This window comes from Chrysemys picta, chromosome 11 (genome assembly GCF_011386835.1).
Source record: "Chrysemys picta bellii isolate R12L10 chromosome 11, ASM1138683v2, whole genome shotgun sequence".
Taxonomy (NCBI): domain Eukaryota; kingdom Metazoa; phylum Chordata; order Testudines; family Emydidae; genus Chrysemys; species Chrysemys picta.
Window position 1 is genome coordinate 44,712,239 of NC_088801.1, and position 15,405 is coordinate 44,727,643.

Consider the following 15,405-nt stretch of genomic DNA (forward strand, 5'->3'; position numbering starts at 1 on the left):
CACTGACATCAGCTGGAGTTACATCAGGGATCAGTGTGGTCCCTAAAGTTTTATAGCTGGAAAATATAGGCTGTGTCAAAAAGAATCAGTCACCTAGCAGAGATGATCTTTAATTATATATCAAATTATATATTGGGCAGCATGGGCCATATTTCTCCAGCCTAGGGGAGAGGCATAGAAGGTAGGAAAACTGAGGTTCACTTCATGGAGTTCCTACAAGACTTCCCCTCAAAGGGATTTAGAGGCCTGAGATTTTAGAGGGTTGAATTCTCCCATCAGCATAGATGTCTCCATCCTCTGTACTGTTTTGCTGGATCCCCTCTCTCCTGAGCCCATGGGTCCAGCAGGAAATATGCAGCCATTGGCTGGGGTCCCTGTGCTGGCCACATAGGGAAAAATGTTAACTTGGCCTCTTTAATACCTTCAAAGAAGATAAAGAGAACAATGAGCCCTAGTGCCACTTTTCCTCTGCTCTCTAGGAGGGGCAGTGAGGTAGAAGAGGGGATTCCTCAGGGCGAACACCCTCACTCAAAGAAACACAGCTCCCTGTCTTCTGCACTTGAGTCCTACCTGCCTCTGCTTCCCTGGGTCAGTGTAAGTAGAGATCATCATCAGAGAACATCCTCAGTTGCTGCAAATCTGCCTAGCTCCACTGCTAGACTGAGTTAGATCAGCTGAGGATCTGTCTCTAGCCCCAGACATTTGAAAATGTTATAAAAAGAAAGGGTGGACACTTTGGAAATGATGAAAATGTGAATTCTAATGGATTTTAAAACCTAATGGGCCATTCTAACTCAGCTGGATAGCGAGAGCATTAAAGATTACTCTCAATGCCTTCCAACAAATTTTACAAAATAAGGGAAAATATCAAGCTTGGTCAATATGAACTTTTCAGCCAATGCCAAATAGTTTATTTTATCCGCTTGAAAACGTCTCTTCAGAATTAAGCTATTTAACTATAACGCTGGCAAGGTTACATTCAGCTGCTGCAGGCCTGTTAAATTCCACTAAGCCCTGGCTGGAGTCTGATGTTGTCTTTGTGGTATGAACATTCTGTAGCAACGTTAAACATTCTTGGCAGCAGATATCAATTCCTGTACAATGACTAATGAGCTATTTCTTTGGGTACACATATCTAACCTCCATATTTTAAACTGGTGCCAAAGTGAACTACATTTCTACTTTGTCAGGTGTACGGGTTTTTTACCCTGTCTGAAATCCTAGGTCCACAGGTCTGGTCTGACAAAGTTTGATCCACATTTTAAGTTTTATAAAAAAAATAAGTTACGGATCAATAGAAATGTTTCAGTTTTTTAAAATGCCAGTGGAAATGGTATTTCGCTCACAAACAGAAAAAATTCTCCTGGAAGGTTTGTAACCCAAATTTTGCACCGTTGTGCCAGTGCATGAGAACTTGAAGATGAAACTGACAAGCCTATCATCATCCAAGGCCACAGACATGCAGTATACAGCAGAAATAATGAAAAGTAAATTAGATTTCTGAAATACCTTCATTTTAAATAGTCTGAGGCAGTGGTTCCTAAATAGTGTGCAGTCACCCTCAGGGGTAGCCGAGCTGACTTTCTAGATTGGCTACAGCATCACAAATTGCATTTTAGCTCCCACAGCTCAGATTACCCAGGCCGCAGGAGTTTTCCAAATGACATTTCCAGTACACTGTGCTGATGGAAGAGAAACGAGTTCCTCTCCTTCCGTCTCATCATTATTAAGTGAAGGACAGTGTCATGGTGTGATCTCAGTTTTGCCTGATCTTCTCTTCCTTTCCATAAGGGGTAAAGGAGTTAATACTTGGGACTGGCCAATTTCACAGCCATCTTTACAGGCTATCAAGTCTGCACTTAGCTCAGCCCTTACAATGCTGCTCACGCTCTTCCCCTTTTAAGGAATTTCTACTTACCTGGAAGGACATGAGCTGCCCTTTCATAGGCTGACTATCAAAAGCCTCTCGCCTCAATTACATGCAGATTGGAGACACCTGGGGTCTAAAATGTCCCCTATTTTATATACGGAATAGAAAACAAGTGGGTTACCTGTTGAAATTCATCACTGTGTTAACTTGCTCCTGAAAAATCTGCAGACAGTCTCTGGAGGAAGGGGGAATAATTGTATGCTCTCTGTACTGGAAATACCAAGCAAAAAGGGTTTGATCATTTTAATCTGTTCACTTTGTCATGATAAGAAAAGAACATACAGACGACTCCTTTGACAATGCTGTGAAATATATTTCTGTCATGAAATGGCATTCTCTTCATTTTCTGTTTTATATTTCCTTAAAAGAAATTTTACTTGCCTCTTCTGAAGTCCTTTTAAAAAAGTCTATGTATATTTTGGAGGAGTCAGATAATTTAAGAGGTGGCCAGGCAGAGATAAATTTCCCATATGGGATGCTCTAAAGGACATCTGGTCTTGTTGATAAAAGTCTTGAGAGGACTTCAGATACTGAAGTGCATATACAGTATTTAAACTATACTTTTCAACCTCAAATGTCATTTCACTTTAATGCTACATGTCTCTGATGCCACAAGTGAAACCACATGCAAAATAAAGGATTCCAAGATTTAAAAGGATTTCCTCCTCTTTCCATTGGAAATATTTGCAGTTACTCCCATTCAAAAACTGTAGTCTGGCCCCTACATATTTACATTGGCCATGGACAGTGGAGGTTGGCTCCTGTCTCAGTTCCAGGAAGGGGGGTGTCAAACCAAATGAAAACCATGAGGCCAAGGGCTGGGATCCCCATTAGATAGTATGGGAATGTGTTAAGAAGCAACAATGATATCAGGGTCCTGCTGCTCTCCATTGTTGCCTCCTCTATGGCAACTGGAATGGGATGTGCGGGCCCCTGCCCTATTCTTGTGTCAGAGGACACTAAGGAATGGTGATGAGAAACAATGGCCAGAAATCCTGATGCAGTTCATACCCTCTCAGAATATCATTGTTTTAAAGGTTTGTAAAAACACCCCTCCCTGTTAACTTTTTAAATTGATTTTTCAGCAGATTTTTTTAATTGAAACTTCAAAATTTGGAAAGTTTTGACCAGCTGTTATTTAGTAAGTTCCTTCTTGCATGTTGTCACCCACCAAAACGTGGATTTGAATGCTACATGCAGTGCACTGAGCAACAAGAGGCAATAGTTAAGACTGGTCAAGTTACCTCAGTTCTGTCTGGGAACTCCTTGTTTTGAAGATATTTCCAGATTTTAGTACATTGGCAGTGAGGCTCTGAATGATTTGGGGTTATTAAAAATGAATAGGTGACTGTTCTGAACTGATTTCTACTATACATGCCCGAGCTTTTCCAAAGCACTGAAGCAGACTTGGCAAAGAGAAGTATCAACCTGTCTTCAGAAAATTGGAAGTCTGAAAAGAACTCAAGGTTTTTAGTACGCAAATGTGTTTATGGCTGTTCAGACAACAACACATGGAAAGAGAGAGGTGTCCATAGAGTTTATTAGTGACCAGATGCAGCATATACGAACTAGGTTAGTATCCCATCCTCATTGTCAGTGTTTGTGTCTTTTGTTCTTCAGGTTACCAGGTGCTAATTTTTCAATCAGCTATTTGTTTCTTATCACAAATTCCTTTAAATGTATTTAGCGACAATTCCAAAATTAACAGTTTAAAAACGTACCTTCATACATGCAACGTACTGGCTAAGCGAGTGTGATCATTACGCCCTTCAGTGACTAACAGACTGGCACAGCGTAAGAGCCTGAGTATTTTTAATGGATAAGGAAGTTTCCCCGTTAGCTCAATAGGAACATAGGATATAGAACTAGACGGGATCATGCGGGTCGGCAAATGCAGCCTCTGACTATCACAAACAGCCCCATCATATAAATCCCAGTGTTTCAGGAGCAGAAATCCCTGGTTTCGGTCTCTAAAGTTGTTTTGCAGGCTAGTTGGTAACCATTATTTCTGTGTGCGTGTGGGCAGCACAGGACTTTGCTACATAAATATTCAAAAGGTACGTACTATAAACCAGAAGGAACTTGATACAAACAAACTGTGCATGCCTTAAACGGGTGTTTGGAATAAAGCTATTGTGGGGATCTTCCTGAAGATCCAGGGATCTACCAAGATAGCCAAATGTGTACAATATGCTGTCAATCAGGAATTAAGAAGTAAGGCAATATGGGGGAGGAGTACAGCTCCCCAACCTGTGCTAAAAGCAGAGGAAGAGTTCTCCTCCTCTCCTTGGCTTGGGAAAGTGGTGCTTTCTCACAGCTCCCCACCTCCTTGGCCAGTGGGGTCAGAGCTCCACATCCTGTCTTAATTCCGTCAGCTAGACATGTTCCTTTTCTCCTCTCTCTCTCTTTCAGAATAACTCATCAGCAAACACTTTTCACCTGTGAAAGTCACAGGTAAATCTCACACTGGAGATTTTTGCATACTCTAAATTGATGCTAATTACTTCCCTGCAGATGCGAGAAAAGAAGAATGACGCAGACATATGGAATGTGTCCCTGTTCTGGGAGAACAGGTGGGGGGCGGGGGGGAGGCGGGAAGTGGATTCCAAGTTGCTCAGGGGATCTTTTAAAAAAAAGAGAAAAGGGGGTTACTAGTACTACAGCTTTGGAGTCAGTGGTATTGACAAAAAGGTGTAGCTAGTCTGACTACATTTGTGGTTCATTCTTTAAAATGTTCAAGAGACCAAATAACTGAACTTAGTCAAACTTAGCATCTAAAGACAAAGCAGTACATACCCTCCTTCCGGGAAGCAACTCTTATTTTGTAGCAAATATACCCATTTCAGCTAATAGTATTTATAGTAAAATTTTACAAGTTACAAAACTTTACATGTCACTAAAATCCAACACAACAGTTCATAACAGCTTCTTAACTTCTTGTTTTTTTGCTGTATTTTTCATATCTTTTTTCCCCCGGATATACATTCCGAATCAGTTGGGCGTGGAGGTCCATCCCAACCTGTGATAGGAGGATACAGCATTCATGTATCTTGGCTTTGACGGGCTTCCTATTTTTAATGCCAAAGCTCAGATCAGCTTTGCAAAGCGTTGTGGGATCCTTAACATGGGTGAACACAATTGTGGGGAGAGCATAATATATTCAGTTAACATAACCAACTTAAAAAAAAATATATATATATATATATATATATATATATATATATATATATATATATATATATATATATATATATACACACACACAAATACATATATATATACACACACAGCCCATTAATGTGGTGTATTCTATGTTCATTGTGTATGTATTGGCTAACAGTGGACACTGACCCCCCACCCGGTGACAGGAAATTAATCTGTGGCAACCCTAATGCACTTTAGGTAACTAACAGGAAAGGAAATAAAAAAACCAATCCCTTCCTATTACTCTTGCGTGTCACACATTCATTACACAGGGTCAGAAGTAAACTAAACCTCTGGCAAAAATGAAGCCACCTCACTCTGGCAGGGAACTTGGCAGAAAACACAAGTTAGCCTCAGTACTCCCAAATTTTCCTAGAAGCAAGAGGTATTGAAGAGAAATGGGAGAGAGGGAAATCCTTCTCACTGCTACCTGTGGCAGGTATAGAGACATTATGTCTACAGTACATTCCAGTGCAGGGCACAGAGGGACGTAAACTGCTAGACAAAGTCATTCAAAAATTTCAACAGTACTTTGAATCCGACAAGAATCTCTTGAGAAAGGCACATTTTCTTTACAAGGAACAAGGTGCTAGGTGTGACCACAGCCCATTATGTTCCAGACCTGTAGAATAAACCAGTGTCACATGAATTTGAACTAGACTATTTAAAGACTGAATTATTTGTGGTACAACTGCTAACCTGGTCCAAGCAAGGCTAGTGTGAGAAATTGACGTGGCTTTGCAAAGAGCAGTAGCTGCTTGCAGGGCTAGTGAAAATCGTGCTCCCCAAAGTATTTATAAGAAGAGAAAGAATTGAAGTGCATCTACTTTAACAGAGGCAAAAAGACAGAATACAAGAGTAAACAAACTCCACAGACCAGATCAGAAATAAACACGGAGGCAGTCACAACACAAAACTGCCCATCACAGGGATGAAGTATCATGCATTCAATAAACCATTTTGCAAGAGTGATTTTCAGCACAAATTGCCAAGAAATATGAAACCAAAATACATTCATGAACATGCAGCTGAAAGAGAAACAATCTGTCGTGTTGGATCTCTTAATTAATTTACAATCCAAGATACACCAGTGCAAAAGTAGTGTAACAGGAAATTCAGGACACTAGGGCTTGCTTTGTGCTCTTGGATAAACGCCATCTGGTTCCTGCTTTGTTATTGTTCCAATAGTGACTTAAGTTCCTCCCATGCAGAAATAGAAAGAGCTCCGCCTCGGACACCATGATATACAGTATATTGTTACTATAATTAGGAGGCCAGATCAGCACTACACTTCCAACAGATAGTGACCTTGGATGAATGGGCTGTTCAGTCTACCAGCCCCATATCAGCTGACTGGTATTCAGGTCTAATTTTACAATATCTATAACAAGGCTGCAGCCCACCTTCTCCTGGTGCAGGGAAAGTGCTTCAGACATCTGTACATGCCTGAGTGAGAAATGGACCTGTCAGAAGTTTTGCTTAGCATAGTGAAGGGTGGCAGAGCTCAGATCAACGGCAGCCTGAGGGAATGTTGTCTCCCATTCTTAAAGCCTTGCACCGTTTTAAAATCTGTCACCACAGAAACTCCTCTTGCCATTACTCAGTCACACTGCAGGTGCCATATCGTGCTGAAATGACCTTTTGGAGGTGGCCTGTCTGTCAGTGAAGCTAGGGCCAAGCTCAGCATACTGTGGGACTGGCAGTGTGACTAGAGGTAGCAGCAACTCTAACAGTCACTAGATTTTAAATCAGCTTTAAACTGACATGAAAGTAAAGAGGTAGGAAAAGAGAGTGAGGCTGAGACAATGGAAGGCGGCCTGGGTAGCAGAGGGAAAAGCCAATTATTATTTATTTGTATTGTGGCAATGGCTGGGGCTCCAAGCAGGGGTCAGGGCCTCACAATGCTAGACACTGTACAAACCTAAGTCAGATGGTCCCTGTCCCAAGGAGCTTACAATTGAAGTTTAAGATGAGAGTGAACAGATGGATACAAAGGAAATAAACATTAATGACGTTGATTATAATCAGCCTGAGAAGCAGTGATCCCAGCACACCAGCTGCCTGACGACTGTCGAGGTTTTGTGGGTATCATGGCAGACATGGGTTTTGAAGAGGAGGTGATGACATTGTAGCTATTTATGGTGAGCTCCTTCCACATGTAAGGGGGCAAGTGCACAGGTGCTTGTTGGAAAATCTGACAACCGGGCAATGAAGACTGACATCAGTGGTGGAGCAGAGGCAGGGGCTGACATCTCATAGCATATGAGAGGTAAGTGAAGTGGGGGTATACCATAAAGGGCCTTAAAAATGAAGACAAATAGTTTATGCTTGATGTGATGGTAACGGGGAGCCAGTGAAGGGACTCAGAGAGAGATGACATGCTTGAAGCACAAGCCAGGAAAATGATCATTGCAGCAGCATTGTGAATGGATATCAGCAGGGCAAGATGGCACGGGGGCAAGAGCAGAGAGGAGGAGGTTGCCATAGTCAAGTCATGAGATGATGAAAGACTGGATGGGAGGTGTAGTTTGTGGGTGAAGGAGAAAGGCTGGATCTTAGTGCAGGAAAGTGCCAAGATTTAGACACCGCCTGGATATATGGTTTTAGGGAGAAGGCTGAGTCAAAGAAGACACCCAGGTTCTGGGCCTAAGTGACAGTGAAAGAATGAAAAGAAATAGGAATTTCTCATGCTAGTTAAGGACTAAACTCAGATCCCAGGTCAGATGCGAGGTGCCCATTACCTTACATCTGCTGACAATCAAGGGAGGGGTTTAGCACAAAATTATTATAGTCTGAACTTTGGTGATGAGTGACAGGCTGCTGTGTATGTCTGACATTTATACCTATCAGGATTACATGCTATATGTGAGGTTACAAGAAGCAGCCTGTGAACGAGAAGCCTTTCTGATGATTGTAACCTTGGTCCTGTCTAGCCTTGGGAAAGAGGACATGTTTAAAAACGTTTTAATTAACACATTTTAAACACTCACATAAACAGAGTTTAACACCTTTTACTTGAGGAGTCTAGGGTTCACCACAACCAGCAAACATGTTTTTAAATACAACCTACTTTCCTAAGCCAGATCTGGCCATTGTTTGCACATTAACAGGTGAGGTTTGCCGGAACACACAGTTTGCCTTAATTTGACAGCTGTTACAAGACCAATTCTGCCTGTCCCTTCCTTAGTGCGCTGTAGTGGGAAAGGCCACCCCACACTCTTGCTGCAGCCATAAAAGATGAACCCATAAGGTGGCTGTAAGCACTCCCTAAGCACAAAGTGGAAAAACTGTATAGACCTAGCCCCGACTGGCAGGGTGGGGGTGGGGAAGATAACCAGGACCCTGTCTCCACATCAAACCGTTTATACAGGTGCAGGAAGTACCACTGCTGAATGTGCTGTGTCTCCCCTCTCCCAGCACCCCTAGAGGGACCATCCCTTGAAAAAGCATTATGCTTACTACCACCCCTTGGGAGCTACAATTCCCACATCCCCCAGCCTTTCCCACTCAGAGCTTAGCCATAGACACTACAGGTGTGTGCACATTTTAAAGCAATAATTGAAAAATAACTAGTTACTATTATGTGAGCCAGCTTTGTTTGTTTGTTTGAACTGGTAATGACAACCAGGCAGTAACCGTTGAATGATTTGTCTGAATTTATTTAAAAGAGAAGCCAGGAGCTATTCCTGTTTGTAGAGATGCATAGATCTGGGTTTGTTCTCAGTGGGAGATGTTCTGTCAAGCAGATATAAGCGTGACAGCAGATCTGTATTAAGTAGATTTTTCCATACTGTTCCTGGTTCCAGTTCTCTGGAGAGACACATCTCAGTGCCTAGTGTATCACATGCAAACCTGCTACTGAATTAGCAGGCACACACTTCTGTAAATTGTTTCATTTTACTTTCCACAGAGCAGTCAGTCACACAACCATGTTACTCAATATGCTTTCTTGCTCCCCGTTAGGCTGCAGTTAGTGCCTCTGCACATGCTAGGTTGCACTCTCCCTCTGTTTCCTTTTACAGCCAAGACATTTGAGATATCCCCGGAATAGTCAGTCAGCACTGGCCTGAGCATTTCATTACCCTTTTCAGTCTGATGGTGCATAGTGTGTGGAAGAAATATGTACACAAATTCCCAAACTAAATGTTCTGCTGCACATACTTCTCTCCCAGGAGAGAGGAGGAGAAAACAAACACGTGACAGATGTTGGTCACACTGCTTAATGCACTACTGGAAGGCGTTCAGGTATTACCGTGATGGGTATGGTATGAGAAGAGAATTAGTAAGAAACCCCACTAGTGGGGCCTACAAACTATTTAAAGGGGTACAGTAGAACCTCAGAGTTACGAACACCTCTGGAATGGTGATTGTAACTCTAAAATGTTTGTAACTGAACAAAACATTATGGTGGTTCTTTCAAAAGTTTACAACTGAACATTGACTTAATACATCTTTGAAACTTTAATATGAAGAAGAAAAATGCTGCTTTTAACCAGCTTAATTTAAATGAAACAAGCACAGGAACAGTTTCCTACCTTGTCAAATCTTTTTTTTAAACTTTCCCTTTTTTAAAGTTTATGTTTAACACAGTACAGTACAGTACTGTACTGTATTTGCTTCTTTTTGGGGGGGAAGGGGGGAGGTGTATCTCCACTGCTGCCTGATTGCATACTTCCAGTTCCAAATGGGGTGTGTGAAACTGGTCAGTTCAAAACTCTGGTGTTTGTAACTCTGATAGGTTCTACTTTATTATCAAATTCTTATACTTTACATGGTGAGATTATTTGTACTTGGAAATTCTTTGCTTGTCTGTCCTTTAATGTTATGCTCTTCAGTGATAGGTTTACTCTTGAACCGTATTTCCCTTGCTAGCTATAAGTTTTGGTATGGATTTAATTCATTTTTAGGGTCTTGTATAGCTCTATTGACTGAATGATAGTATGAGTGCTGATACTGTATTTTCAAATTTATAAAAAATATGCATTGCCAACATCATGGATTGAATGGTTTAAAGTTACCATAGGCTACTGTGTACATTTTTCATATTATGCTGCTTATTACTGGGTAGATAAATATGCTGAAATGATCTCTAGAGAGCATACTCCACCCCACAGCCTAAAACAGTTGTGGTCTCTCTTTTGGCACATAAGTGCGATGGGACTTCCCTTTGCTGGTCCAGGCTTGTAACATATTACTCGAGAGGATGGCAGGTCACAAAGAAAGGGAATAAAATAAACCACATGCCATCTGGTAGCTTTTGTGTGTCCCTTTTCCTTATTTATTTTTATTAGAGAATTAATCTCTCGCTCATAGCAAATGTCTAACGATCTTTAGTTTATCAGCCGATAGACTGATTCCCAGCATAATATTATCTGATTGGAACTGCAGTGGATGAAATTAATATGAGAATATATCCTCCACCCTACCAAAATCAGAAATAAAAATTCTAATAAAAATTCCCACCTGTAGTAAGGGAAGACAAACCATCTCCCTCTAGTGGTCAGAAAGGATCACATTTTTTCATTTGTCTGCTGAAAAACTGTATGGATCAGATCATCCCGCTAGGCCATGGCCCCATTATGCCGCTCAGATGACATTAAGAGACTAATCTGGACACAAATGTCCACTGAGAATTCCTGCTGGTATATCTGTGCCAGATCTAGGCCCTGTATCCCTTCAGATGTAGAAGGTGTGATGGAGCTCTGCTACAATTCTCTCTTGGTATAGGATCCATTAAACACCTTGCATTAGTGGCACAATTGAAAGCTGTCTTGCACAACTCTAAGCAGCACTGGGCTGGGACCTTAGAATTGGTGCCTAGACACCGTATCCCATCTCCTGCACTGAACAGAGCCCTGGCATAGGAAAGAATCTGGCTTTATTACTTTAAAAATAATCTGGTTGTTCAAACATTCAACATTCGCATTTAAAACACTAATGGCATTGCCAATTTTAAAAGGTGTTTCAATGCTAGTATTTTGTTTTGTGAATCCATGAACTTTATAGCCAGCTGTCTGTAATGACTTTACATCCCAGGAGAGATGATCCTGGAAAATCCAAGTCAGCTGATAAAATACAATGTTGTTCTGGGTGGATACATCAGATCCCTGTTATTCAGAGCTTGGCTATAAAATGCAAAATACTAGCAGCCTTAATGGGAGTGCTTACTATTTATCATGCAAATATTACCTCAAACATTTAGTCCCATGTGCGCCATGGATTTGACTTTAGTTGAAAGTGGAGCACACAGTGTACATAAACAAAGCAAAGCGCACGAGTTCTGACATGAATTTGAATGGGAGCGTTAGTTTCTTGGCTCACAGCCTGTTTGTTTGAGCCCTTTGGGCTCTATGGGTTAAGTGATTTCACTCATTCATGGATGCAATTACATATTCTTTCACTGTGGATGACATCTTACAGAGTATTTCTTCTACCTAGGATGCCTTTGGAAAAAAAACTCATCTTAAAACAGTCAATTGTCTATGAAATCTATTATTTGATAGCACCTCCTATGGTTAAGGGTTATATGCACCTCATATAGGTGTTTCTTTGTGGTTATGGGAAACTGCATTAACTTGAAGCTATTTAATTTGAGCCCTATTCACACAATTGTACCTGAACAGTAAATAACACCCCCCACCCCCTACCCAAAGTAGTGCTTTCAGGCGACAGCAAAAAGGTGAGTGTTTTACTCCATAGAACACTACCATTTCCCATACAACCAGCTAAAGCTCTGATTCAGCAGAACTAACTCATGTTGAGTAACACAACATGGGGGGAGGGATAGCTCAGTGGTTTGAGCATTGGTCTGCTAAACCCAGGGTTATGAGTTCAGTCCTTGAGAGAGTCACTTCGGGATCTGGGGCAAAATCAGTACTTGGTCCTGCTAGGGAAGACAGGGGGCGGGACTTGATGACCTTTCAGGGTCCCTTCCAGTTCTATGAGATAGATAGGTATATCTCCATATATTATAACACTTCTTCTTGCAAGTACTCACTGAGATTACTTGGGTGAGTGGACCTTATTCAATATGAGTAAGAGTTACAGCATCAGGCCCAAATCAGTGTGCACGAAAGCATGTTTGTCTGTACTCTGTAACCCTTAGCCTCAATAGTATTACATAGTATGTAGAAATTCATACATATATCTATCTATCTACCTATATATATATATATATATATATAGAGAGAGAGAGAGAGAGAGAGAGAGCGCGCACACATATAAATAGCGAAAGAGAGCTCGTGCATGTATACCACAGACCATGTTCCACAACCTTAACTCCACCCCCTGAGGGCCATCAGCCTTCTATCATTCCCTTTAACTGCTCATCTGCACACAATGCTTTACCAAACTATCTTCCCACAACACCAAATATCCCAAACTAGTGTTGGGTGGGGTGGGGGTGGTAGAAATAATAAAGTAAAGGGTGTGAGCAGAAGGGTGAAATGGGGGCAGAGTTAAGGTAATGGTACATGGCCTGTGGTGTATGCTAATTGTAGCAGTAAGGTGTATGCTTGGGGATAGAGAAGTACAGAGTATGTACAGTTAAGTGGCTTAAGTTTTCATTTCCTTGCTTTTATGGCTTTGCCTTAGACATGTTTTGTGTGTGTAGTAACCCTAACTGCTTCACAATGACTTTTTTGTATTAATATAGAATAAATGTTTTCAAAATATCCTGCTTCCAGTCTAAACCACAATCAACTTTGTTTTTAATGATAATCCCATACATAGCCATTTGGTAGCATATTAGAGTGGTGTTTCATTTCTGATTTTATACATTCATCCGGTTCAGCAGTTTTTCCTTGAGGTTGCCAACAGATTGAATATTTTAAGATGAGCTACAAAAACCACCAATAAAAAGCCTAAAAAATGTAGGGGAGAAATGTTGACAGTTTTTAGGAAATTAGTACAGGTACTATAATTATACTCTGGGATATTGCTGTCTACTGGACTAGAGATTCCCTTAGCTCAGTGGTTCTCAACCAGGGGTACACATACCCTTGGGGGTACACAGAGGTCTTTCAGAGGGTACATCAACTCATTTAGATATTTGCCTACTTTTACAACAGGCTACATAAAAAGCACTAGCGAAGTCAGTACAAGTTAAAATTTCATACAGACAGTGACTTTATACTGCTCTCTATACACTATACACTGAAATGTAAGTACAATATTTATATTTCAATTGATTTATTTTATAATGATATGGTAACAATGACAAAGTAAGCAATTTTTCAGTAATAGTGTGCTGTGATATTTTTATGTTTGATTTTGTAAGCAAGTAGTTTTTAAGTGAGGTCAAACTGAGGGTACACAAGACAAATCAGACTCCTGAAAGGTGATCAGTAGTCTGGAAAGGTTTGTTCCATGCAATTTTTTTTGCCCATTAAAAAATACCCCAAACACAGGAAGTGCTTATATTTTTTCATATTGTTTTATTGAAAAGATACATTTAAAAAAATACACAGACATTTTACTATTTATGGATTGCAGATAAAGATGTTCTAAAAGAGTTAGCTCTATTTTATTCCTTTATTATACTTGTTGCCCTCAATATCGCACAAAGACTTCAGTCTGAGTACTGCATATTGATATTACCTTTATAAAAGGGGTAGGGACAAGAGACGAGGGAGGGCAGAACTTCAATATAGTCAGTAAACAGAAAAGACAGTCAGTCAATTATAAATATTGTGTGTTCTGTACATTATTGCATTAGGGAGCCACAACATTATGCAGCATTGTTACAAAGGAAACAAGTTTAGAAATGAAGAAAAAGGATATTTACGTATAAATACACGGCCCATTGTCTTCTTGAACAATGCATGTGAGCTGTGGTAATGTGCAATTGAAAAGCTTGCTTTCTTTTAATGTTAAACATTGCTTAGCAACACCAGTGAGGAAACTACAAAATAAGTTAAAATGAAAATAGTAAACAAGTAGTAATCTTAACTATATGTTATATGGCTTTCTATTTTTAATCTAACTAAAACGTGAAACAAGAGAAATACATTAATAAAAAAAAGCTTCAAAGCTGCATTGCTTCCAAACATTTGCACAGCAACTAAAAATGTCTAACTGAGACAGGCAATACATCTCTAGTACTACACAAGATACACCAGTACTGCGGTCTAAAACAGTACACAATTCCTGTCAACAAGAGCACACTGAAAAGAAAAGGATGCAATCAGTTATTAAGATGTTATCCACAATTAAGCACTTGGTTAATCTACCTTTTTTCACACTAGAATATACCCAGTTGGATTCCAGAGACCTATTTACAAATGTGTGAGCGAGGAAGACCCTAGTTTTCAAGTCAGTCAGGAAATATTCTGTGTTCCTTGTTTCCAAGGTGCATCATATACATATTTAAAAAACCCCAACCAACAAACAGATGAATGAATCTTGATGCTAGCTTTTTGTGAGCCATTAAGCTTTTGGTAAACCATTCTCAGACAAATTATTTGAATTTAAGGAGAGAGAGAGAGAGACGGAGACGTTATCTAGGCTTCTAGAATACAGTACCTGTCCATGAAAAATTCTGTGACTTGGACTGTTGGGGTGCCACACTGCATGGCATTATAAAAGAGAAAGATATTTTAAAATAAAATCCTTGCTTGCTTTGCTTCCTTTTTCCCCCTTCTACTGGCCATAGTTATCTTATTAACACTACGAAATTAGTATGGTGCAAAAAGGATCGATGCAGGAGTCGCACGTATGGGACCGTGGCCCGGCCTTAGGAGAGCTGGTGGGATTGCAGGTGCCTGGAACAAAGAGGCGGAAGGACGGGGAGGGAGGGACAGAGCAGATGACACAGCTGCAGCCGCAGCAAGAGAAGATGAAAGGAAAGCAGGTGCTAAGGGCTTAATCATATCTTTTTGGAATGCAAGTTTTGCCTGAAAAAAAGAAAAAAAGAAATGTAAATACTATTCTCGCCACCATTTTTACAATGAGTAAAAACATTAACCCTGGCAAAATGTTCATTAAGCTTTTAAGCTTTTTATCTTTCTGGACAGCATGAATAAAAGCTGTTTTCAATTGCTTCTTATTACTTCACACCTGATTTATAATTACTGTATTTCCTTTGCTCCAATTTTAACCATTTCTAGTAGCAGCTGTTTGAGATGTTTGCTTGTAGCCAAAAGGGCAAATGAACACACGCTGCTTTACAGAAGAGATATTAGATCACATGTTCAACTTCAAAATTTGCACTGGCATTTTCACACCTGCACCTGAACTGTGGGTGAAAATGTCAGTGCTTGTAATGTTAACTG

General features: G+C 40.4%; 1 protein-coding gene across 8 annotated transcripts in view; it reads right to left on the reverse strand.

Moving 5' to 3' along the window:
- Window positions 1-13,546: 13,546 nt before the first annotated feature.
- Window positions 13,547-15,405, reverse strand: part of ZNF385B (zinc finger protein 385B) — a 296,303-nt gene continuing 294,444 nt past the window's right edge. For all 8 annotated transcript variants that reach the window (XM_005300489.5, XM_065560836.1, XM_005300485.5 and 5 more), the window contains one exon: window positions 13,547-15,027. In XM_005300489.5, coding sequence (XP_005300546.1) covers window positions 14,809-15,027 — 219 coding nt within the window. In that variant the 3' untranslated portion in view covers window positions 13,547-14,808. The remainder of the gene's footprint in view (window positions 15,028-15,405) is intronic.